Consider the following 27,000-nt stretch of genomic DNA (forward strand, 5'->3'; position numbering starts at 1 on the left):
TTAAGTAAAGATAAGTCTTTTGTGTAGTACTAATTTAGTATCTGATCACTTGAAAGTAAAACACAAATATCTTAAGCATTGGATTTACCTAAAAATAGTTATTCAGAAGAATCTACACTAAGGACCAAAGTTGGTTTTTGATAAAATGTAAGGGGTAAAAGTTGCTAAAGAATTTAGCCTTCAGTGAAACTAAATGATTGTTAAATGATTTGGTGTATAACTTAAGTAGATGATATGTCAAAATGAAAAAGTAACACTTTAATTTTTATTTTCAGTTTAGGCAAGAATATTTAGATACACTCTATAGATATGCAAAATTTCAGTATGAATGTGGCAACTATTCAGGAGCAGCAGAGTATCTCTACTTTTTTAGAGTCTTGGTAAGTTTACTCCTTTTTTTTTACTCCTTTTTCTTGATCTTTAGTAATTTAATCAAATGTGATATCATGACTACTGAGCTAGAAAGACCTGGACTCAAGTCATGACTTTGACATATATTGGCAGGCATCCTGGGCAAGTCATGTACCCTTTCAGTGCCCCCAGACAGCTTTCTAAGTTGCATTAGTATGGGGAGTTTCTTCATAGCATATCCCTATGCCAAACAATTCAGAGTTGGATACTTTTCCCCTCAAAATATAATAAAGGAAATTATTTTTGATTAACATTAAATGGTTTTTGTTATTTAGGATAAGTTTATTCATTGAGACTTGACGAGGCTCGCAGAGCAAACAAAATTATTTGTTTTGTCTATTAATTTGTTTCTTAATTTCTTTAAAAGCTAAAAGCTCTATGGAAGATTTTGTTCCTTATTTTGTATGCTTGCTATTTGTTTTGTAATGGTTTAAATTGGCAGCTATGTTGTCAGGTTTCATTATTCCCCACTTAATTTAGTGTTTGCTTATATAAAATGTCTTTTCTAGATTTTCCTAAAACAGCATAATCATGGGGGGTTTCTGGAATTTTATTTTCTGTTTTAATATTTTAAATTTACTCTTCCTATTTCATTCTCAGTGGTTGGGATGTAGATAAAGGCTATTATTTCCTGATACATAGGGATATTTGCATCATTATATGTATTAAAAACTCTTGTTTAGGGTATCAGTAGATTTGGGTTGGATTCAGCTTTGCCACTGTTGACCTCTGAACTCTAGTAGGAGAGACAAAGGTATAGCATAATGGAGTATGAGTCAACACTGTTAGAGCCTTCATTCCCTGCCATCTATAAATGAGGGATTTTAATTGAATAATCACTAAGGTTCCCTCTAGCTCTGTGTTCTATAAATATGGTTGATTGCAATAAAAATCATTCCCATCTATGTTGCATCATCCTACCTTACTGTGATTTTAATTTTTCTCATTGTAATTAAATACTGTTAGTAGAGAGAATTATATAGTGCACAGAGAGAAAGCCAAGACTTTCTATTGAGGGGTAGTTTGGGTTTTCTACATCTTTATTTAGGTTTATGATATAATAGAGCTCACATTTATATAGCACTTTAAGGTTAAGTGATTTACAATCACATTTTATTCTCAACCTGGAAGTAGGTGCTACTTTCATTACCATTTTGCAGATGAGGAAACTGACTTAGGTTAAGTGACTTCCATAGGTTACCAGCTAGTGAGTATTCTGCCTAACTTCCAGATGCAGTTCTCCATCCATTCTAGCACCTAGCTGCTTTTATGTAAATAAATAATCCAGGTCTAGGAACCTTTAATGGAGTGGTATAGAAATAGAGCTGACCTTGAAAGCAGGTAAACCTGGATTCAAGCCCTGTCTCTGACACTAAAAAGCTTTGTACCCTGTACTTAACCCCTTAGTACTCTAGGCAAATTTCTAAGACTTAGTTATAGGGAAGATGATGATGATACTTTTAGGTAGCTCACCATTGCAAGGGAAATAAACTAAGAATGTCATACTTTTTCTTTTTGGTTTTTGAGTTAGTATAAATTTTTGCCCTGGGTAAATAAACATCCCTAGCAGGTACCTGTAATGCTTTTGCATTTTTATTATTAATCGAGGAACTGTGAAATATATTTCTTTATCCAATAAAACTGACTTTCAGCTCTAGATTACTTGTGTTCCTAATTTCTAATGACCTGTTCTTTCTGTTATCTGAGAGTTTTAACCCAGAGTATCACAAAGGAAAGTATTTTTTTAGTTGGTAACATTTTTTCCAGAAAATTAATCTCTCCTAATCCTGATATGATTTCAAAATAAGTAGACAAATTGGCAATGAAACTGAGAATCAGAAATGACACATATAATAAACTGTTAAACTATGCTTTTAAAATTTACTGTGCCATTTTATTTTTAAATAAAATAAGCTCTTTTAATTGCTTAATCTTATAATTTAAAAAATAATATCAGTATTTCCTGTAAACCTAGAGAACTAATGTCTTCTAATTAATTCATTTGTAAAATTCTTAAATCCCAGTCAGTGGTGGATAACTTTTGCAGCTAAATTGAAGGCAGTCTTTAATAATGCTGAATTTATAGCTTGCTTTCTTACTTTCTTTCCTTCTTTTCTTCTTTCTTTCTCTCTTTCTCTTTTAGAAAACTAAATCTCCCTTACTTTGAATATTGTGAAAAATATCAAATAGTATGATTAGTTTACTTCGGAAATGTAAACAGCCTGAATCAGGATTGTAAAATCAGAACTCTGATATTCTTACAAGTACATGAAAGGAGCTCGTTATTCCTATCATTTGTTAATGTTGAGAGTGAATTTTGAGAATGAAGATTTAGTGTCTTCTTAGAGTCTTAGCACAGTAAATTTATTGTTGCTAGTCAGTGAGTAAATGTGCTATTTTGCTAACCTTTGGAAACTTAAGGCAGCTGTTGGAAAAGTTAGATATTGAAACTGTTCTAGTATATCCATCTCTGAAAGCAGGATGGTAGGAAGAGCCAACTATAATGATATGGAACTGAGCCAGAGTAGAACATTGAGACTTTTAAAAGAAAAAATACTGGTTCACTGACAAATTTTTATATCAGCATTATGAGTATGTTCTAGTTTTAACAACATAATTTCTAGAATAAGCAACCTGAAAAACATTTCTACCTACAGTACATACTTACTTTAGGTTCTTTAATGTTTTCTCAGCTGAAGGTGATTCTTAATTCAATTTAAAAAAAAAAAGCCTGACTTCTCTTTGAATAAATTGAACACCATTTATCTAATGTTGTACTGTAACTCAAACTATTCTAGCACCCTAGATTTTTTAAGTGATAGATCATCACTATTAGAATTCCAGTTAGTAGGGTTTACATTAGTACACCACAGTTTAGAATGTAAGTTTGCATGTAATTAATTCCTTGCTGGTACCATATTAGAAATAGCTGACAAAAGCTAGGATTGGAAAATCTCGTTGATTTTTACTCTTATTGGGGGAGTAGGAAATAGAATCCGAAGCCATTGAATTTACTTAAAATACTGCCTTTTCTGAAATTGATTTAGGCTAGAAAATGTAAAATTATGTTATAGATATAGAAGTAGGGTACAGAGAGAGAGAGAGAGAGTGTGTGTGTGTGTGTGAAATTTTGGTTGGTAAAGATTCTTTTAAATTGATAGGGAAACATAAGCTATGAAAGAACCATTGTAACTATGAACCAAGATTAGAATTTGACACCTTAATTGACCTTGTGTATTTGTGGTGTATAAATTAAAGCTGTGTGACCCTAGAATTACCCTTATTTGAAAAAGAATTAGTGAATAACTATTTAGAGTTGAGTAAATTCAAGAACTCACTGTGTATTCTATGAAACTTGAATTGACTTATCATTTAATGAGAAATGTCTTATTTCAAGTGAAAGATTGAATGCTTGCCATTAATGCCTGAGACATTAGTAAAAAAAAAAATCTTTTAATCTTAGAATAAAACTACTGATTCAGTGCATAACTTGGATAAAAATCTGCCACTTATTATCACCTTTATTTTGGCTTTTCATTAGTAACAGGGAATAGGTTCCCATAGTACTTGCCTGGTTACATTTTTTGTATCATCCTTTTATCAGAAATGCAGTTTTACTCTCAGGAATTTTGAGTTGACTATAACCATCTAGTACATTTCTGTTACTGGAACTCAATGATTGTAGGGCAGATGTCCCTTTCTGTTAAAGACAGTGTATATTGTACAATTAATAGTCTCTTCTGGAAGATCATTATGCTTCCAAAAAGTACAAAAGCTTAATTACCTGTCAGTATTTGAAACAAGTATTTCATGGGATCGCATTTTTCGATATTTAAACTCATTAAATTTCTGTGTTTCTAACAAGTGCTTAAAAATTTATGCTATCTTAGAACATTTGGGTTGGCTGTTTTTTATCAAAAGAAAGACTTTAGTACTAGATATTGTTGAGAAGAGTTAGGAAAGGGAATATATTTATTTACACCTAATGCTAAAGGGTTTGAAGAATCAGTTCTGCTATGGGAATTAGTAGCTATATAGGAATTTCGAGTTTGTGAAGCTCTGCCTAATATATTTCTGAAAAAAAGACATAAGGAAATGACATTTTGTGATTTAATTTCTCTGGAGTAGGAACTAGCACTTGGTCCACCTTGATTGGTTATTCACTATTTCAGTGACCCTTCCTTTGAGGCCTTTAGTTCTGCTTTCATTAGATCACAAAAGTGTAATTGTTCTAAGGATAGGTGATCCGTTTGGTTGGCCTGAGCCCTTGGGAAAAATACTTCCTAGTGGCTCTTTATAGCAGGTGAAAATGTTTCCTGAACATTTTGGCCTTTGCAGGTAAGCATCTTTTGCTGAGCTTTTGTGGATCTGACGTCTAATAAACAGACATATTATGTATGACTTTATGCCACTGTGAATGATATGAGATAGAGTACAGTGGAAAGAATACTGAATTTTGAATCAGAAGACCTGAATTTGCTTCCTAACAGTAACTTTCATTTTCTTTGTAGCATGAATGGGTTGGACAAGATGATGATTTCCTAGGTTCTTTCAAGCCCTAAATCTGAACAACAGAAAGTAAATGGTGACCCAACATTCTCTTTGACTTATCCTTGTCAGAAACTGACTTCAGATAAACAAATTACCAGTGCTAGAGAAGAGGAGAAAGAATAATTGTGGATTTTGGAAGTTTTTAAAACCTCTCTTAAAACATTTCCTTAATGTCCACTGAGTAGCATGGTCATCTATTCTACATTGCTTTCATTGACTTGTTAGAAATGCTGTTTGAGAGAAGCTGGCTTCTACCTAGATTTTAATCTGAATCCACAGGACTTATTCTCCACATCTGTAATACAGAGTAGTTTTTGTCTCGGGTTTACCTTAATCTCCTTCACACCCACTTGCTTTCTGAAATTTTTAGTTATTTCAGGTAATAAACATTTGACAATTTGTGTATCTTCATTTATTATTATATTCATTATTATTATTGTTTTCCAACCATTTTAGTCACATTAAGTACTTTAAGGTTTTTTTTTTTTTTAATTTTTATTGCTGCTTTTTATTTTATATCACCTTCATTTCCAAATACATCCTATCCCTATCCTGTACCTAGAAAAGTCATCTCTTAGAATAAAAAGATCAGAAAAAGCAATTCAGTAAAACAAGTCCATCAAATGAGACCAACGTTCCAGTACATGATACAGTAGTTGTCCCTTCTGCTTCAACTCTACTTTCCAATTCCCCCTCCCCTCTCCACAATGACCACGTAATGAAGGGAGGAGAAAGAACATTTTAAGGTTTGGAATACACATTTTATAATAACCCTATGGGATTGGTAGCCCTTTTTTTACACATGAAAAAACTGATTAAAGAGTTGACTTACCCAATTTTACAGAGCTAATGTGTGTCAGAGCCAGTATTTAAATCCAGTTCTCCTCTTCTTCAAAGTTCAGCACCCTTTCCACCAAAGCAAAATGCAAAATTGGTTTATTCTGCCAGCATTTTGAAATACTTCTATGTCGATTAATCTAGATTAAATATTAAAGACCTATATTTTCAGTAAATCAAGTTAAGTGCAAAAATTTCAAAGAGATTAAGGTATGATCTATTATGAAATAAAAATACCCACAAGTTTCAGTAAAATCAGCAGCTTTTTTTTCTGAATCTAAGGTTATATAGCTTTATAATATATTGCATTATCTGGCACTTTGTGGACTACTTTGTTATGAATATGTAATTGTCTTTAATTGCCTAAACAGGTTCCCTCAACTGATAGAAATGCTTTGAGTTCACTGTGGGGAAAACTAGCATCTGAAATTTTAATGCAGAATTGGGATGCAGCCATGGAAGACCTTACAAGATTGAAAGAGACCATAGATAATAATGTGAGTTCATTTTTTTGAAGTGCTACTTAATGTAAATTAATGCTTTTTCCACCAGTATTTTCAGTTACTATAGTACAGAGAATTTAAGAATTTTACTTGAATGTCATTAGGGATAATATAATTTTTGCTTTTTGTTTCTTTTTCCCGCCTTAAATGCCTCTTGGCAGGGTGTGCACGTTTTGTTTTGATGAGGAAATGACTGGGTATTGCTGGAGTAGTGTTTGTTATGCCAAATATGTATAATGCAGAATCCTAACTAGTTAAAAAACTAGTTTCTTGGCTGAAATTCAGTTTTATAATACTGCTGTTGCTAATGCACTTTGTATTGGGGTATTGAGAGATACATACTTAAATGCTTTTTGAGTGAGTATGCATAAAAACATTTTTCAAGGAATGCTTATTACAGTTCTTACTTTGAAACTTTGATCTAAAAGATAGTGTGGTTGTTTACTTTTACTACTTTATTACAAGATAATTAATGTAATTTAACCACTTTGATGACCACAGATTTTGAAACAATTGAAAATCATCTTTCTGAATATTATTTAGGATCTTACTGATTCCATCATGTCCCTAAATATCCAGTATCGTTTTTATTTGTCTTTTTTTCTCCCAAAAGTGAAGTATAAAAACTTTTTTTCCCCACATATGTTCTTTCTCTTATACTCTCAGTCTGTCAGTTCTCCACTCCAGTCCCTTCAGCAGAGAACATGGCTGATTCATTGGTCTCTGTTTGTATTCTTCAACCACCCAAAAGGTCGAGACAACATTATTGATCTCTTTCTTTACCAACCACAGTAAGTAATTTTAACTTAAAGTTTTTTTTACCTTAATTTGGTTTTTAGTTTTTAAAAATTATTTGGGGAAAAAAAAGATTACTGTTGATATCTTTTGTTATTCCATTTTTTACATTTGCTCCTGTTTCCCTCTTTCCTCCCTTTCCCAAAAAACCATCCATTATAACAAAGAACTTTTTTAGAGGAAAAAGAAAAAAGCACCAGAAAACTCAATTGGACACTTAAAAAAAAAAAAAGCTGACATTATATGTGATGTGTTCTACATCCATAGACCTCAACCCAGGTATCTTCTCAGACCTTTTCTTAGAAGCCAAGCTTATACTCTGTAATTTCACAATATTCAATTATGATTGCTTTCTGATTGTTGTTTTTCTTCCATTTAAATTGTTGTAATCATTGGGTATATTATCCTGGCTTTCCTTTTTTCACTTTGCATTAGTTCCTCTAAGTTTTTCCATGTCTCTCAGTCATGGTTTCACATCTGGCGCAGTGTACCTACTAAAAAAAGTCACAAAATTTCTTTGATTTAGGTACATCGGTATGTGTTTGCCTATTCTATAACTTGCCAGCTAGAAGCAGTCTACAAAGAGACAAAAGTAGCCTGCAAGAAATTTCCCCTGGGTTTGTAGTGTGTCTCTCAAAGAACTTGCTTTATGAAATAGCTCAAAGGGCCTAGAGCTCCACAGCTGAGTCCTAGGTCAGTCTACCTGGAAGCAAAGTTAACTGCCTCTCTTTTACATTCTGGTGGAGGTTTACAACAACTGTAGTTGGTGGTGTAAGAATGTGAGGGTTTACAAGCCAGCCCAGTTCTGCTAGCATCCTGGCCTATAATAATCATGCTTCTCTGTACTCATTATGTTAAACATTTCTTACAACATAATAACATTACATTCTTGTGCCACAGTTTGTTTAGCTTATTCCCCAATCTTTAGGCATTTTGTTTCCATTTCTTTGCTACCTTGAAAATTTCGTTACTGTAAATATTTTGATAGTATATAGAGCCTTTTTTGGGGGGGGGAGGTAGGGGCTCGAGTGATAACTGTCCCTCATGTGACAAGGTTTGTTTGCAACCTTTCCAAATCGAGAATAAGATTCTTAAAATGTACTGCAAAGAATTTAATACTTTGTATGTGGTTTGATTCCTCACCTCAATCCTTGGGCCCTAAAAATACGTGGAAACTGTTATCTTTATGAGACCCAAATATCATTCTCTCACTTAATCCAAGTTATTAGCATTTTTGGGATAGATTTGTTCTAGAGCTATTGGGCAGCTAAAGCCTCTGTAACTTATTTTATATAAACTTTTCATTTGCATTTATACAGTTCGTTATTAAACCTAAATGTTGGACATCTCTCCCTGTTCAATTTTGGTGGTTCAGATTGCTGTTTCCTTTTGTCTAGATCTGAGATTCTTAAACTTTTTTTTTGATCATCGACATTTTTGGCAGTCTGGTCTAGCCCATGGACCCCTTGAACTCCTCAGAATAATGTTTTTTTAATAGGATAGTAGGGGAACCATTCTATTGAAATACAGCTTTCAAATTTATTTTGAAGTGTAGAGGCCCCAGATTTAGGAATCCCTGGACCATTTCCACTCTTGATCTTCTAACTTATTAGCTATTCCTCCTACCCACAATTTAGAAGGAGAATATTTCTTATGTTGCTTATTGCCATACTCGGCATGGTACTATACTATGCCAAGTATGGTACCATACTTGGTAATTCTATAACTTTTAGAATTTAAAAAAAAACTTGGCTATGTTAGAAACATGTGGGAAGCAAATTAACACATTTGACATTCATATGGTCTGAAGTTTAATGAAAGTTATTTTAAAATTTTAGTTATAGTTTTGATTGCTGTTTGGCAAGAACATAAGCTGTATTTTTCTTGGTTGTACTTTGACATGCAAAGAGAGCTAAATTTTTTTGGCTATAGACACAAAAGTGAAACTGTTCCCTTCAAGGACTTTATATTCTACTGGAATATCCTATAGCAAATGATCACTTAAAAATTAAAAGACAACCCACACTAATAGAGAAATGATCATTGAAGCATAGGTAGCAAAGTTTGATAAAGGTGATGAAATGCAGTATTTCAAAAGTAAATTTAAAATACTTGTCTGTTAACTAAAATCTGAGTTTTTTTTTCTATTGTCATAGCTCAAGAGGAACCATGGCATTGTGTTACAAATATATTCCCTTTCGTAATGGCATTTAGTAACATGGTATCACCTCTAATTGCTAGTTGGATTAGTACCTTATACCTCCATCTTTGTTATTACATTTCAATTAGAGGTTCTAAAGTGTTCAAATGCAAAATCACTTCCATTTCAGAATGGAGAATAAGTTGTGACAAGGGTGTCAATATATGACGTAGCTAACTTAAAGCTGCATTGTCATTCTATATATCACCTCAAACACATGTGAAAATTATTAACCAGGTTATGTTAAATTATATTGTTGTGCTATAAGAAATTAAAGATAGAAGAGATGTAACACTTTCTCCATTAAATCTCTGTCATCTCTGGGGCAGCTAGGTGGCAGCGCAGTGAATGGAATCAGGAGGTCCTCAGTTCAAATCCGGCCTCAGGCACCACAAAAACTAGCTGTGTGACCTTGGGCAAGTCACTTAACTCTAATTGCCCTACTTTCCCCTTTCCAAAAAAGAAAAAAAAATGTGTCATCAATTAAAAGTTACCTAGATGGCAAAAATGTTGACTGAATTAGAGGCAATGATAATTCCAGAATATTTAAACACATACAGGTATCCCAGTTTATAGAACAGACAAAATTCCAGTAAAATTTTGTGAGTAATTAGCTACAAAGTAAATCTTAGTTTTACATTTATTTCCATTATAAAGTTGGAGAGTGAATAGGGAAAAAAATGAAGTGAAAACTAAATGATTCAAACTGAAATAGTTGATGAAAAAGGAGATAAAATGTCAGTTAGCCCTGTAGTAGGAGGAAGTTTTAGATTAATAGTCCATTCAGAGTTATAGTGTGAATAAACAGTCCATTTCTTTCTAGATCTTTCCTGACTGATATTTTCCCATGGCAATTTATATCATTTTATAGAAATTTCCCCAGAGCTCTCTGCTTTTTTCTTCTATCATTTATATGGGCATAATACCGTATTTTACAATATCTAAGAGATTTAGATGCTATACCATTCTTTGGCAGTAGATGCTACAATCTAATATGCTCCAATCTTAAAATTCCAAGTTCACAGTGCCGGGCTGTACAAAAAAAAAAAGAATCAATACTCATCATTTTGCTAAAATAAAAATTCTGTCTAATGCATTCATTTTGAAAATGGGGCTCCTGTTAAATGAAGGCTAAAGCCTGGAAAAAAAAAAAACAAACCCATAAACTTTAAAAATGTGAAACTCTATGAAGCATCTGCTTAAGTCTTTCAAGTATAAATACATTTTGCTACAAATAATTTGGAAGGAGATACTCTAGAATTCTAAATCAAGAATTTAATTTTTTTCTTCCCTGCAGTTAGCCACACTAATCTTGTTTAATTATTCAAAAGTACTATCTATCATTTAACAGATTCCAGTGAACTAACTGGGGCAGCTAGGTGGCACAGTGAATAGTGCTGGACCTGGAGTCAGAAAAACTCATCTCCACACACTTATTAGCTGTGTGACCCTGGGGAAGTCACTTAACCCTGTTTGCCTCAGTTTCCTCATCTGTTAAATGAGCTGAAGAAAGAAAAGGCAGACTATTCCAGTATCTCTGTCAAGAAAACCCCAAATGGGGTCACAGAGTCAAATGCAGCTGAAAAATGAACTAATAATGCCTTACAGCAAATTATTACAAATGATAAATCACACCTGTTTTCAGTTGGGAAACAACTTCCTATCTAATGATTTGTAGCCCTCATGAAGCAACATTATATATAAAGGAAAGAACAAAGTAGAAGCTATTGGTGAAAGTCCTACACCGTTCTACCCTAACTGAGGTAGAAACAAGTTTAGCACTACTTACTTAATGTTACATCAGATGGGATGAATGCATTCATATGGTGTTATTTATCTTGGCAAGATACAGTATCTCTGAGCTTCCATTTCCTTGTCCAAAAGATGGGGATAAATAGCACCTACTTCATGGTAATGTTGTGAGGATGAATCATTGAACAAGTATTTATTAAGCATAACAAAAACTTTTATTAAAGTATGTGCCAGCTACTGCTAGGAGCTAATGATAAAAAATAAATGAAAAACCATTGAAAATTCCTGGATAAGAGACAATGAAATGTCTCTTCCCTCACAGTTGAGAGGTGTGGGAGACCACTATGACAGAAAAAGTATGTGTTTATAGTCACACATGGTATCAGTATTGGATTTCTTCCTTATTTTTCTTTGTGACAAGAGAGGGTTTGGTCTGGAGTGGAAGTAGGAAAGGATTGATGTTCAAATGAAATATTAATAAACAATTTTTAAATATATAATATTACTTTTTTCTTCCCTGTAATTAATTTTGCATACACTATACCACAGTTGTGCAGGATCATGCTAAATCCATCTGGGCCTCATTTGGTATTAGAAAATAATATCCAAACTCCCTAACTTGGCATTAAAACTTTTTACAGTATGGTCCTAATACTAAGGCAGAGTGAAGTATCCTGGAAAGTGTCCTCAGTTTGGTATTAGGAAAGTGGATTTAAATACTAACTATGCTACTGCCTACTTATATTCCCTTGAACAAGTCAGTTAACTCCTTTTGGCCTTAGTCTTGTTTTCCTCATTTGCAAAATACATGTTGTACCACTTTGCCTCTAAGGGCCTTTCCATTTCTAAGAGTAGGATCCTATAATCTTTTTATCACATTCTGTCTTTTCAAAAAATCCTTTTCATATGAGTTGCCTCAGGATGTAGTGTGTTCCCTATCAGTGAATGCATGAATTTCAAACTGAGGAAAAGCATTTATTAAATGCTTGCTGTGTGGCTAGCACTATGCTTAGTGCCAGGGATCTGGAACCAAAATTGAGAGCCTCTGCCCTCAAGGAGCTTACATTCAGTTAGGGAAGACTATGCCTGTAGTATAATGATGTGATGACTGGGAAGGAGGCATGTAAAACAGCCAAGTGAAGAAGAGGCTGCATGGTTCCAGGGAATGGAGATTTGAGTGAACTAGCTTCTCCAAGGAATAGTTTTGGAGGTTCAGTTTGAAAGATGGCACAATAGCAGACAGTGGAGAGGAAAATAGCTGGACAAAGAGGATGTTGGATGGTCCCTGAGCAAGTACTTTAGCTCCTTCCAGGTATGGTTTCTTTGGTGGATCCAAAAGAGATGTAATGAAAAGGAATGTTGGAGCCAAGTTGTCAAGGGTTTCAAGTACTAAGCAGAGCAGTTTATATTTGATCCTAGAGATAATAATGAGACCTTGGAGTTTACTGAGTAGGGAAATAACATGGTCAGACCTTTGTTAAGCCATTCATATTATCAAGGTGCTATTTCTTAGAAATAGACAAAATAATTCATTTTACTTGGAAGAAAAGAAGATCTACAATCTCATATGAGAAAATGAAGGCACAGCATCACCAAACCTCAAACTATATTTTTATAAGTCAAACTATTTAACAGAGAAAGTTACCCACGTAACTATGGGTACTATTCCTTAGTACCCTATGGTTTGACTAAGAAGTTTTTACATGACTTATTTGTTCTTCTTCCTCATAGTATCATCTCTGAGAGCCATTTTAGAAACTCTAACCCAGAAGCTGATTCTCTCTTTTGTGTGCTGCTTCTTGTTCCATAGTTCAGCTAGTGCCCAGTAGTTCTGTTTTTAGTCTTGTCCTATTTAACATCAGTAATTTAAATGGTATGCATGTGAAAACTGTGGACAATAAAACTAAGTAATATTTAGGATGACACACTCATTGTCTTTTTTTTTTTTTAAGATCTTGACAGGATAGGGTAATAGTCCAAATCAAACAGGATAAGATTTCATAGTGATAAATGTAAAGTTCTTCACTTGAGTTCAAAAAGCCACATTTTGGGTGTTGTTTTAAGTTTTGGATACCATATTTCCATAATGACATTTATAAGCTAGACCCTGCTAGAGTATGTCCAGAGAAAGGTAACCAGGATAGAGTGGGAACTTGAATCCATGGTATCAAAGGGTCATAAACCATTAATATTTAGCCTAAAGAAGAAGGACTTGGGGGATGCACATGACAATAATAGAAGTATTTGAATGTTTGCCACATGGAAGAAGGATTAGATTTGTTTTACATGACCACTGATAGCTGAACTTACAACAATGGTTATGTTACAGAGAGGCAATTTTTAGCCGACTAGAAAGAGAAACTTCCTAAAAATTAGAATTCTCAAGAATTTGAATGTCTCCTCAGTAATGAGTTCCCCATCACCAGAGATCTATTGAAGACTGGGTGATCATTTGGCCAGGGTACTTGAGGGGGGATAATTACTTGTGTTTTTGTTGGCCTCAATATCCACCAAGGTTCCCTTCTTTCACTGAGTGACTGATTTAATGAAAGACGTGATTAACCTATCACCTTGAAGATAATTGAAGTTTTAAGTTCATTCCATCCATGAGATAAAAGCAATCAAATTGCACAAAGTTGGGAGATATGGAGTGTCTTGTTTGAGGAGCACCAAGGTGTGATAGTAATGGCAATTAAAGATTCCCCTGTATTGGCTTGGTTTTCAAACTGATTGTGTTAAGACCCAGAGCTTGTTAATCCCACCTGTGGGATGGACTTGTTGATGTGAAAAGAGAGACAAGAACTGGGAGGAGCTGGTGATGTAGATTTGGAGGGACAAGAGAGAGGCAGAAGAACTTTTTGGAAGCAGCACCTCATGGAGGCAGAGAGAGAGACTGAGAAGGATTGCTGGGGGCCAGTTTGAATCGCCCTGGACTTTTGAGACCTTCCCCCTTAGCTGCCAAGGACTGAGGAGACATGGCTGTTTTGCTGGTACTTTGTCTGTTTTGATGTTGTTTTGCCAGATTTGTCCACTGGTGAAAGACAGTCCTTTTGTTGAAGAAGTCCTGGAACCTGGCTTTTGGTTAAGAAGCCCTGAGACTGTCCTGCAGACAGAGAGTGAATACTGTCCACTGGTGAAGGACAGTGCTGTTGTTGCAGGGGTCTGGAGACTGTCCTGCAGACAGAATGAATACTGTCCACTGGTGAAGGACAGTGCTGTTGTTGCAGGGGTCTGGGAACCTTTCTGTTGGTTCAGAAGCCTTGAAGAAGGATTTTCTTGTTGTATGTTTACAGAAATCCTGGGAGAGGGTTTTGCTAATGTTTTCAGGGGTTCTAGGACCGTTCTACAGACAGAGGATGAATTAATGAAAGGACTGGCAATGTATCTTGTGGCCTTGCTAAGCCTTGTCTCCCCAGGTACTAAGATTGCTGAGAACTTGCCTCATGTCAAGATGAAGAAAAGACCTCCATTTGGGTATTAAGTGCTGTGCTTAAACTTAATGTAACTCTGGGGTAGATTCAATTGTGATCCAGGGGTGGGGAACTTTTGACCTTTTTGTGCTCTGTGATTGAACAAATGAAGGTACTTTACTTATGTTTGGAAACTAATCTCCATTTGAGAAGAGGGGCTTTGTGGTGGACTAAATGAAGGTACAGCCTAGGGGTGGAGTAGTATTTAGAACAGGGACTTTGTAATTGATTGAATGAATGGAAGGTCCTGGGGTGGGGTAGTACTTGGAGATTATTTAATCACATTTAGTAAATGCTGTATTTTGAATGATGTCATGTTTTGATCTTCTCTGTTCTTGGTTGGTCACTGAATAAAATGGAGAGCACCTATGCTGGTATTTTGAACCTTGGGAAGTTGCCTTTGCTTGGCATTGCATTACACAAGGCCATTGGCACTGAATCATAACATGAGGGATGGGGTGGAGTATGTGTGGTATAAGAAGATTGGGAAGGGGTGGAAGGGCAAACTATGAAGGGGAAGGGCTTTGAATGCAAAACAAGATTTTGTATTTCAAACTGGAACCATTGAAGTCTTTTGAGTGAAGCCTGGGGAGAAGGGGATGGTCAGTCCTGGGCTTTAAGGAAGATCACTGACATTTTGAATGGAGGATGAACTAAAGTGAGGAGAGCCTTGTGGCAAGCAGTCCAACCAACAGGCAGTGGCAGAAGTCAGGGTGTAAGGCAATGAGAGCCTGCATTGTAAACTTGTTGAACTATGCAAAACCCTCACATTGCTTAGCTTTCTCTTTAAGAAGATAATAAAAAGAAAATCCCTGAATAATAGTGAGCACTGAATGGATTCTTGAAAGTGAAATTGACTTTATCTTGACTAGATAAAAATGTGAGATTAATTTTAGCATTAGCCATCTTTGTATAGCTGAATCATAAACTGGAGAAATCAAAGTTCAAAGTAAATAGCATGTTAGAAAAAAGGTGATGGTGCAAGGAAGGCATTATGTGACCACAGTGGCTCTACTCTGATCAGTTTGAGTTGTCAGCTCTGAAATATAGGAATAGATAAAAGGGATGATGTTTACTATCACTTATTTATGAGAGTTTAGTCATTGAACACCAGTCAATCAGTACTTGGGAGTAGAATAAAGTAGAGCATTCTAATTGATTTTGCCAACAAAAAGTTCATTTCTCCCTGCCAAGCAGAGTGAAGTGGTAACAGTGGATGATAATGTATTGAGTACAAGTTCATTTGCAAAACATTGGAAAGGAGGATGACAGAAGATTTTAACAGTATCCCCTCCCAAAAGAAAGGAGGAATTGAGGAAAATAAGCCTGTAAAGAACATGGTTTAAGATTCAGCCAGATTATCTTGAGCATTTTATAAATGAAAATGGCAAGACAATAAATGGGTACAAAATGAAACAAATGTGCTTACTTTTTTTTTTAACAGTGACTTAGTTTTACTACATTGTCAAAGAGACTTATCATTTGTATTTTACCTCTCTACCTGATGTACCAGGTGAAGAAGTGGTAATGGCATCTAAAAAGATCTAGGGGTGGCTAGGTGGCTCAGTGAGTAGAGCAGTGGCCCTGGAGTCAGGAGGACCTGAGTTCAAATGTGGCCTCAGACACAACACAAAAAACTAGCTGTGAAGCTGTGATATTGGACAAGTCACTTAACCGCAATTGCCCTACCTTCCCCCCTCCAAAAAAAAAAAAGATATAGCTATTTTGATATCCTGATGCACTTATTACTAAGGAAACAATTGATTTTGCAGGACAGAATGTTACTTTGAAGTTCTATATATGAACCCGTTGTTTCTCCCATATATATCTGAGTCATAGATGTACTATAAGCTTTTGTGACAAATCCAGTTAGAAATAGTAATAAGTATGAATCTCTGGGTCCTCCTATACATCTAGCTATCAAGTTCCCTTCTAAAAGAAGCTGTAGACTTCAAAATACCATCAAGAGTCATAATACCAAAAGGCAAAAGGGAATGGGTCAACCTTATTCCCATTGAATTTGGCTTGAGGGAGTGAAATACACACTAAATAGGGTATCTCACCCTCCAGGAGAGTAGGGGGGGGAAGGGGATTCGAGGGGGGATGATGGAAGGGAGGGCAGGCTGGTGGGGAGGGAAGTTGGAAGCACCCACTTTTGAAAAGGGACGGGATCAAAGTAGAGAATAGAACAAGTGGGAGGTGGGATAGGAGGGAGGGAAATATAGTCAGTCTTTTACAATATATCTACTATGTTATTGTTTTGCATTAGCCACACATGTACAACTGCTTATCTTCCCAGTAAGGGTGGGTGACAAGGAAGGAAGGGAACAAATCTGGAATTGAATGTTTTAAAATCAAATATTCAAATATATGTATATGTGTGTGTGTGTGTGTGTGTATACTATTATTAATACCATCTTACATGTAATTGGGAAACAAGATATGCAGGCACTAAGGCCTAGAGATCCACTGTAAAAGTCGAAAGGGGTATGGGAGAAAATATGGGAGAGAACAGATTGGAGGAGGGGATATCTTGTGAGACTGCTATTTGGGGGCAGTGGGTAGGGGAAAAACGGAGAGAAAATTTGTAACTCAAAATCTGGTGGAAACAAATGATGTAAATCAGAAGTTAATAAAGCATTTTAAAAAAGTCATAATACCACTCAGTTTTAGAGTTCACATAGGAATTGTGTTCATTTCACCACTTCCCTTCCTGAGATAAAGGCCAGAAGATAAAACAGAGAATTTGAATGTTGGAAGGTATCTCAATAGTCCCCTAAGGTGAAATTTTAGTCACTTAAATTGTAAAACACCAGAATCCTAAATTTTATCTTGCACTTAGAGTTGAGTTGAATATTGAACTGCATTGACTCTGTATAATTGGCAATGCTTTTATACCACTACCTCTCTGAAACATAGGTTTGTTCCATTTATATAGCTATCTTCCAATTACCTTTCTCCTAATAAAATTATAGTAGTTATTCAGATACAGTGCAATCTGAAATCATAATTCAGTGAAAAATTGCTATCTCTAGTATATTATGTTTAATAAAGTCTTCATTAGTTTAATTTATTTAGAATTATTTTACCCTAGAAGCTTACATTCATTATTGAATTCTAAATTTCCTTTTTAGGTATCTTAATGCAATTCAAACTATGTGTCCACATATTCTCCGCTATTTGACTACTGCAGTTATAACAAACAAAGATGTTCGAAAACGAAGACAGGTATTGAAAGACCTAGTCAAAGTTATTCAACAGGTAAGAACAGGTCTCTTGAGAAGCTTGTGTTTTTTTTTTTTTTCTTTCTTAATGCTTCTATAATTTTGTAAAGGGTCTGGGACAGTAGATATAGAACTGTCCATAAAACAAGTTGGCCTCAGTTGAAAATCAATCAGCAAACATTTGAATTCCTATATGTGCCAGGAACTATGCTAAATGCTATATTTTAAAGTGAGGCAGTGGCTGTCCTGAGGAAACTTATATTTTACTGGGTAATTTCATCATCATGTTTACAGGTAAGTAAATACAAAATGTATTTGAAATGATAGCAGGCTACAGCAGCAAGAGTCAAGAATGGTTCTTGAAGGAAATAGCACTTTATGTAAATTTTGAAAAGCCTAGGAAAAGGAGTGGAGATGAGAGATAGAATTTCATGAACAGGGAACAGCACAAAAGCCAGTTTGTCTAAAACATAGAGTGATTAAGAGGAATTGGTGTTTAATCAATTTACAAAGATTAGTTGGAGCCAGATTATGAAGACAGCTTTTTGGGAAGAGGAGTGATATGCAGTCAGACCTATTCTTTAGAAATAACAATTGACAACTCTTATGGAGAGTGGATTGGAGAGACAAGATTTGAGAAGACCAATTAAAAGATTAAAATGATAATTTGGGAGGTGATGAGGGCTAGACCAGGGTGTTTGTGAGTTGTAAGTTTAAGAGGATGGAATTGACAAGATGGTTTGGGAAGTGAGTGAGAATAGTGACACCTGCATTGCACACCTGAATAACTGGAAGAAGAGAGGAGAGGTGTGCTCACTATAGAAAAAGGGAAAGTTAGCAGTAAGTTTCAGGTAAGGTAGTGAATTCTCTTTGGACATGAGTGAATTTGAAATGTCTGTGAAACATCTGGTTCAATAGGCTATTTGAGGTGTATGATTGAAGCTTAGAAGAAAGATGAAGTCTAACTGGATATGTAGATTTGGAAGTCATCTTGGTACAAAGGATACTTTAATTTGAATCCTTGGGAGCTGATGACATAATCAAGAAAGAAGAGAAGGTTTAGTATAGACCCTGGGGTATGTTCTGTAAAGGTGTATAATGAGATGGCCATGAGGTAAAAAGGATTATAATAAATGATGATTTTGCAGAGCACACCAAGAAAGATCAGTCCTACAGCTAGGATGAAAGCCGCCACAACAACCAATATCTTGAAAACCTATAGAGGAGAGATTATCCCAGAGGAAATGATCAGTAGAATCAGACACAGCTGAGAATTCAAGGATTGAGGATTGAGCTAAAGCTATTGGATGTTGACATAAATTGGTGGTATTGCAGTATCTGTTGAATCCTGAGGATAGAAATCAGATTACAAGGGAGTAAATTAGTGAATAGAAGACTAGAGTGAAAGAAGAGAGTATAGACAACTTTCTCTGAATTGGATGTAGAAAAGAAAGATCAAAGATAATGGTTTGAGAATGGGAAAATGAAGGTTTATTTTAGGGATGAGGGAGATCTGGGCATATTAGCAGACAGTAATGAAAGTCTTGAATAAATTTGACCAGAATAAGTAATGGAAAGAAGAGAAAACAGTGGATATTAAATATTATTTTGAGATGTTTTTAAATTGATCTGATATTTCTTTAACTTATTTTTGCAGGAGTCCTACACATACAAAGATCCTATAACAGAGTTTGTTGAATGCTTGTATGTTAACTTTGACTTTGATGGTGCCCAGAAAAAGTTAAGAGAGTGTGAATCGGTAAGTCTAAACTTTAACCTGTAGTAACCAATTACTCTTAGTCCATATTGAATATTTTCAGTAGGGTTGCATAGTTTTTTAATTATGATCATAGATCCATTTTGATCAAGAATTTAAAAGTTGCCACTTTTTAAAGAAAGCTGACAAAGACAGTGATCCCTGTCCTGTACTATGAAATCTTCCTTCCCTAGGATAGGAAGAGAAACTTGAGCAAGTATCTGAAAGCAACATGGTATAATGGAAAGATTAGTACAATGAGGTACAAGGACCTGGCACTTACCTTGCCTTGGGCATTACCTTTGTCCTTGGGCAGATCATACAGTATCCCTGCACCTTAGTTTCCTCACCTGTAAAATTAGATATTGGACTAATTTTTTAGCCTTTTAGGTTCCTTCCAGCTTTAGATCTATAATCCTGGGTTAAATTGGATTTGGAAATATGCAGAGTACTTAGGACTTGAGGGAAGGTAGTAAGTTATTAGATCATGTTCCTAAAGATGAGATGATCTCCATATAGATTAATGGCATAGCCAAAATTCAAACTTAAGTCCAGTGGGTCCATATACAAGACTCCCCACTATAGATATGGTTTGTTTTTTCCCTTTCAACTAATAACGTACTATATTCGTGCAAATTATGTTCTGAGTGATTTTTTTAAATCCATTACAAGTTAAATTTGTGTATTGACTATTCAGAGTTAGGTGTATGGGCACTTAAATATTAGTAGGTGATTTTGGTGATCCTGGCTGGATTTATAACAAAGACTATTTTTTCTACAGAATATAATGATCTAAGTAGACTTTATCATACCATTGCAAATCCTTGTGTTGAGTTCTTTACCCCCCACCCCCTTTCCATTTTTCTAGCGGTACTACTGAGATATGATATGTTTATGCCAGTGGTTCTCAAGCTTTTTGGTCTCAGAACCCCATTATACTTATAAAACTTAGTGAGGACCCCAACAACTTTTCTTTTGGTTGATCATTTCCATCAATATTTACTAAATTAAAAATTACAATGTCTTATTATTATGAAAATAGTTTGGACCTCACAGACCCCCTGAAGGGGAACTGACGGTTTATACAGTTAGATGTTTGAACAAACTTAGGAACAATATAGCTTTAGAGAATGTGAATTTTTATGAAGCTAAGAAAGAGCACACTGAAGAACAGTGAGTAGAATCTGAAGAAAGGTAGATATTTGTTATTTTTAAGTAAATATGAAAGTATAATGCCTATATATGAAGCATTGTCAGTGTTCTTTTTATATTCTTGAATTGAAAGGTTCTTGTGAATGACTTTTTCCTGGTGGCTTGCCTTGAAGATTTCATTGAAAATGCTCGACTCTTCATATTTGAAACTTTCTGTCGCATTCATCAGTGTATCAGCATAAGGTAGACAAACCTTGGCTTTTATTCTTCTAAACATTCATTGAAACATCAGTCAACCAAAGAATATTTGTTAAACTCCTACCAGCACTGCAGTAGACATGAGTACAAAGAGTAAAGTAATCCCTACTTACAGTGAGCCTATATTCTACTAAAGGACACAAGTACCCATGAATTATATACAGCATAAATATAAAGTGGCTAACATGTGTATATGTATCTGTGTTTATATACATATATCAATGTATATATTCTACAGAGATATATGCATGTATAAAACACAAGTGTGTGTGTATATATATATGAGAGAAAGAGAGGCTAAAGTGGTTGGGAGTAGATTTTTAGGGTTTTAAAAAGTAAATAAGTTTCTATTTTATCATAGAAATAATAGAGGGGACAGCTAGGTGGCACAGTAAATAAAGCAGCAGCCCAAGAGTCAGGAGGACCTGAGTTCAAATCCAGCCTCAGACACTTGACACTTTTAGATGTGTGACCTTGGGCAAATCACTTAATGCCGTTTGACTTGCCTTCCCCCCCTCCAAAAATAAATTAAAAAAATTTTTTTTTGAAATAATAGAAAGCTGGAGCGGCCAGGTAGCACAGCGAGTAAGAGCACCAGCTCCAGTGTTGAGAAGACCTGGAGATCGAATCCCAGGCTCAGACACTTAGCACCCACCCAGAAACACCTGGCCCTGTAACCTTGAGCAAGTTACTTAACCCCAATTGCTTAGGGGCGGCCAGGTGGCTCAGCGAGTAAGAGCACTGGCTCCAGTGTCGGGATGACCTGGATCAAATCCGGGCTCAGATACTCAGCACCACATCCAGAAATAACTGGCTGTGTAACCTTGAGCAAGTTACTTAACCCCGATTGCTTAAAAAAAAAAAAAAAAGAAATAATAGAAAGCCACAGTCATTTCTGGATATAAGGAAAATTACTTAGCAATGTATAGGATGTACTTGAAGCAGGGAGACCAATTTGGAGACTTGGAATAAATAAGAAGAGATGTGTTCTGGAAGTAAGATTTGTAGCTCTGTGAGTAGAGAGAAGAGATCAGATGTGAGAGATGGTATGAAGACAGAATGGCAAGACTTGGCGACTGATTGGATATGTGGTGAGTGGGAAAGTGAAGAGGAGAGGATAATGCTGAGATTGTGAACCTGAGACGCTGGAAGGATAGTAATTCCTTTGATAGAAATTGGGAAGTTTGGAAGAAAGGAGGGGCGTGCAGAGTACTTAGGACTTGGTATTTCATTAGTATTTGAACATTAACTAGTTCTCTTTGGGCCACAACTTATTTATAATAAAACCTCAGAAATATAATCCCATTATCTAGAGATGTTTTTGCTGTCTTTCCCCACCCACCCCCAAGGAGAAAGGAAAGTGGCATAATTTTTATGTAATCCTTGGAAACCATGGGTTCAATCTCCTGTAGATTCTGCTTGCGTTTTGCATGATTTATTTATTCTCAGAATGATGGCCATAAGTATACTTCAAGACCCTCTATTATTAAGAAAGTTTATGTGATTATTTTGTTGTATATTTTTGAAAGGAAAAAATGTGGTCAAACATGTTAGATGTTCACTAACAAGAATAATACAAGGTTTCTGTTCAGCTCTTTCAGTTTCAGTTAGTCAGAAATTCATTTAACAAGTTCACATTCTTCTGACATCGAAGTTATTAGTGCTTATTATATTTTTCACATATGAATTATATAATTGACATTTCTGAATTTATCTTTTTGCCAAAAAAGTAGAAAGTTTGTTACATACTGATTATATTTTTCTTAAGTTTAAATAATATTTTTTGCTGAATTGGTGACTTATTGACAGTATAGTGTAACATTTTAAATCATATTTGAATATTTGGAAATCAGTTGGTATTTGAACATTAACTAGTTCTCTTTGGGCCACAAAGTCTGATTATATATGCCTATGCAGTCAAATGCTACCATACTCAGTTGCGGGTTTTTTTTTTGTTGTTGTTGTTGTTGTTGTTGTTCTGACTTTAATATTTCCTGTCAATCTAGCATATTCTTTAATTTATTTTTCCTATAAGTGTGATTTTCTTCTATGTAGACCTTTCATACTTGTTTAACCAATTCCCCAGCTGCACACATTAATTAAGGTGACTGTCTAAAGCTAAGGATGTAGTCTCTGGCAGTTGGACCTGAGTTTTTCTGGCTCATATAGAGATTAAACTTAGGCCCTTAGTTTCACTTATTCTGTAGCCCACTGAATTTAATGGTGGCTAGTCTGCTTCTCTTGGCAGATGACCATGTGTGCCTAATGTGATTTTATTGGCTATGGAAAGAAACAATAGGTATATCATTTCTAGAACTCTGGTGAATAACAGACTACTAAATTTTCCTTGCTATGGTTTTTTTATTTATTTCTAAGACCTATAATGAAGGCCTTAAGGAAGAGCTTAAATTTTTGGCTTCTCCCCTGGTGGAATTTTCTCCATTCTTGGCTAACCTCCTGTCATTTGGCTCTTCTCCTGGGATTGGAACTTAATCTCTTCTGTCCTTACCAGTGCTGAGAGAACTATAGTTATAATCCACCATGCTTTTGTCCTCTGTGTTCTACATTAAGTACCTATAATCAGAAGACCCAGGTACTGTACCTATCTCCTCAATTTGCAGTATAATCAAGTGACCTGTCTCCCTAGTTTCCTTAGTTTCTTCTATAAAATAGAGGTAATAATGTCTACCTTTATGCACAAGTATGGTTGTGAGGCTCAAATGGGAATGGTGTATATGAAATGATTTTGAAAACTTGAAACCACTATAACAAGTACAAGGTGATATTATCTCCAACCTTTCTCCCAATTTTAAAATGTGTGTGTGTGTGTGTGTGTGTGTGTGTGTGTGTGTGTGTACGGTTAGCTTTAACTTACTACTAGTAGCAGATCTTAGTTTGAACCTTTTAAAGAAAGAATCATAGAATCTGAGTTGGAAGAGACAAACCCAAGACCTATATGAAATGTGAATCCTTGTTAAATGAGCAGTCAGCCTTGAGTTAGACTGTTTCATCTCTGTGTAGCTTTAATTGTTAAGAGGGCAGGTAGGTGACACGGTGCATAGAGTCCAAGACCTGGAGTCAGGACTCATCTTCCTGAGTTCAAATCCAGTCTTATTTGTTATATGATTTCTGGTCAAGTCACTCAACCCTGTTTATCTTATTTTCCTCATATGTAGAATGTGTTGGAGAAAGAAATGGCAAACCACTCTAGTATCTTTGCCAAGAAAACCCCAGATGGGATCACAAAGAGTTAGAAACACTTAAAACTATTCTTAGGAAGTTCTTCCTTAGTAGGCAAGTAGTAAGAGCACTGAATTAGAATCTAGAAGACTTGGCTTTGAATTCTGGCTGGCTTTTATTTTGTGACTTTGAGCAAACCCATACATTTCTGTGGGTAAAATGAGGGAATTGGACTATACTACTTCAAAAGTCACTGCCCTCTTTGGCTTCTTTAGTGGCAGATGTTTGAAGATTGAAACCTTTATCCTTCCCAAATTATGTTCATGGAATTTTGGCCCCCTAGTGGCGAGGTATATGAGGAAAAAAGATGAAGTAAAGTGATTATGGTGTTGAGCTGTTGTTGGGACAAATTTATATAGAGATAGCATGTATTATTCCCCATGAGAATGGTAATGGGGTTCCAGAATGCAGTTTTTGTGAGGAGGATGCCAGGGTACTAAATCTATCACTGCCCTAATTTTTTTTTTTTACTTTTAAGGCTGGTTTCATAGTTTTAAAATGTAATAGGAAGCATTACTATGATTTCTTAATTGTAACAAAACCTCTTTTTGGAGCACCCAATAATTTGGAATTTATAGTGATTTCTTGAGATTAAAATTTGTCTTTGCACTATGAAAAAAACATTCAGTAGTTTTAGAAAAGAATTGTTTAACCTTCTAGAGATAATAGGACTATTTAAATTTTCTAGTTATCCTATATACTTAGAGTACTTTAGAAAAAATTTGTGACATGGACAAGATGTATATTGTTTTCAAGGAGAAAACAAAGGTACATAAAGGCTATTAAATATGGAGGGCATTGATAACCATCTAAAAGTAGTAAAGTTATACCTAAAATTAAGGTAATTCAGACTGTTAATGGCCCTAGCATTGTGAAGTAGAATAGTGAAGGGTGCTGGCATCATACAGTGGGGAAGTTCTTGGCTTAAGTCTCAACTCATAATGATGTGCTTCTAGACAATTTGCTTAACTTCAGCTTGTTCCAGACAGCACTTTGAAGGTTAAGTCACAGGATAGGTGCTGATCGCAGTGAGCTAGGGAGTTCCTTTTTTTTTCTCCCTTTTTTTCAACTTTTATTATTATTTTTTAATTAATTTGTTTCCTTTTAGTTTAAAGGTTTCAATTCCACAATTCCTTGAGTTTCACATTTCGTCCCCCTCCCTCCCCTCTCCCCCATGGCGGCATATAACATTATACATTAGTCAGGTTGTAAAGACGGATTGTATCAGCTGGAATGAAAAATGGTAAAGAGGACATAAAACCAAATAAGAGAAGGAAAAAGATCAGGTATTTTGCTTCCACCTGGACATAAACTCAGTTCTTTCTAGTTCTTTCTCTGGATGCACATATTTCTCTCCATCATGAGTCTTTTGGGATCGACTTGTATCACTGCATTGCTGAGAGGAGTCCAGTCTATCAAAGTTGGTCATCACACATACATTGTGTCTGTAATTGTGTACAAATTTCTCCTGGTTCTACTCTTCTCACTCATCATCAGTTTGTATAAGCCTCACAGGTAAATATGAAGAGCGTCTGCTCCTCGTTTCTTATAGTACAATAGTATTCCATAACATGCATATACCACAACTTGTTCAGCCATTCCCCAATTGATGGGCACCCCCTTAATTTCCAGTTCTTTGCCACCACAAAAAGATTTGCTGCTATAAACATTTTTGTACATATGGGTCTTTCTCCCACTTCCATGATCTCTTTGGGATATAACCCTAGGAGTGGTATTGCTGGATCAAAGGGTATGAAAGTATTTATAGCCCTTTGGGCATAATTCCAGATTGCTCTCCAGAAAGGCTAGATCAGTTCACAACTCCACCAGCAACGCATTAGTGTTCCAGTTTGCCCACATCCTCTCCAGCATTTCTCATTTTCCTGTTTTGTCATTTTAGCCAATCTGACTGGTGAGATGTGGTACCTCAGAGTTGTTTTGATTTGCATTTCTCTAATCATTAGTGAATTAGAGCATTTCTTCATGTGTTTATAGATATCTCTAATTTCTTTCTCTGAAAACTGCCTGTTCATATCCTTTGACCATTTATTAATTGGGGAATGACTTGTATTCTTATGAATTTGACTCAATTCTCTGTATATTTTAGAAATGAGTCCTTTGTCAGAGATATAGGTTGTAAAGATTCTTTCCCAATTTTAGGGAGTTCCTTCAGCTGTATTTCCCAATGCAGAAGACCTAAGTATGGACCCAAATAAAAATCATCCTAGGCTTGTTCATTCCTCAAGAAAAGTTTAACAAACTAAATTTCTTCTTTTTTAGCAACAGGAGTATGAAATATTATTGTCTCTATCCTTATTATCATATATACAAGTTAAAATCAAGAAATTAGGTTTCAGATGACTTTCCTGTTGTCACACATAGCTCAATAAGTATTGAAATAGGATTCAGAATCAGATCTTCTAAGTCTGTTATTCTTTAGTTGGTGTTGCTTGTCTGGGACTTTTACTCTTTACCTCAGACTGTGACGAAGGAAAATAGTCAAGTAAATACTGTGCAAAATGTGACATTTTAATAAATATTAATGAAGAATATTTTGTTAGGTGCTGTAGGAAATATGATGTCTAGATTTGAGAGGACGTGCTTTTCATGTTCTTCACATAGCTTATAGTATAGCATTATAAAGTGACCAAATTAATTTCCTTCCAGATCTTTTAATTTCTACTATATTAGCCTTTTCCCATAGTTCACATTAGTCCACTAACATTAATTTGTGGAAAAGCACAAGGAAGAATTTCTTCTCTTCCTTTCCTCCTCTGCTAATGCTTTCAAGTGTAGAGAATGTGTTAACATTACTTTAAAGCCCAAAGGTAATTTATTAAGCATTATTTTC

General features: G+C 35.3%; 1 protein-coding gene across 1 annotated transcript in view; it reads left to right on the top strand.

The window, feature by feature from the left end:
- EIF3E (eukaryotic translation initiation factor 3 subunit E) overlaps nucleotides 1–27,000 on the top strand; it is a 60,296-nt gene that overhangs the window by 23,654 nt on the left and 9,642 nt on the right. Inside the window, exons 5-10 of the mRNA XM_069081107.1 lie at nucleotides 276–380; nucleotides 6,171–6,296; nucleotides 6,969–7,093; nucleotides 17,654–17,780; nucleotides 19,401–19,502; nucleotides 20,785–20,894. Coding sequence (XP_068937208.1) covers nucleotides 276–380; nucleotides 6,171–6,296; nucleotides 6,969–7,093; nucleotides 17,654–17,780; nucleotides 19,401–19,502; nucleotides 20,785–20,894 — 695 coding nt within the window. The remainder of the gene's footprint in view (nucleotides 1–275; nucleotides 381–6,170; nucleotides 6,297–6,968; nucleotides 7,094–17,653; nucleotides 17,781–19,400; nucleotides 19,503–20,784; nucleotides 20,895–27,000) is intronic.

This window comes from Petaurus breviceps, unplaced genomic scaffold (genome assembly GCF_028583685.1).
Source record: "Petaurus breviceps papuanus isolate PSGF00001 unplaced genomic scaffold, PetGlider_PUasm1.0 98, whole genome shotgun sequence".
Classification (NCBI taxonomy): domain Eukaryota; kingdom Metazoa; phylum Chordata; class Mammalia; order Diprotodontia; family Petauridae; genus Petaurus; species Petaurus breviceps.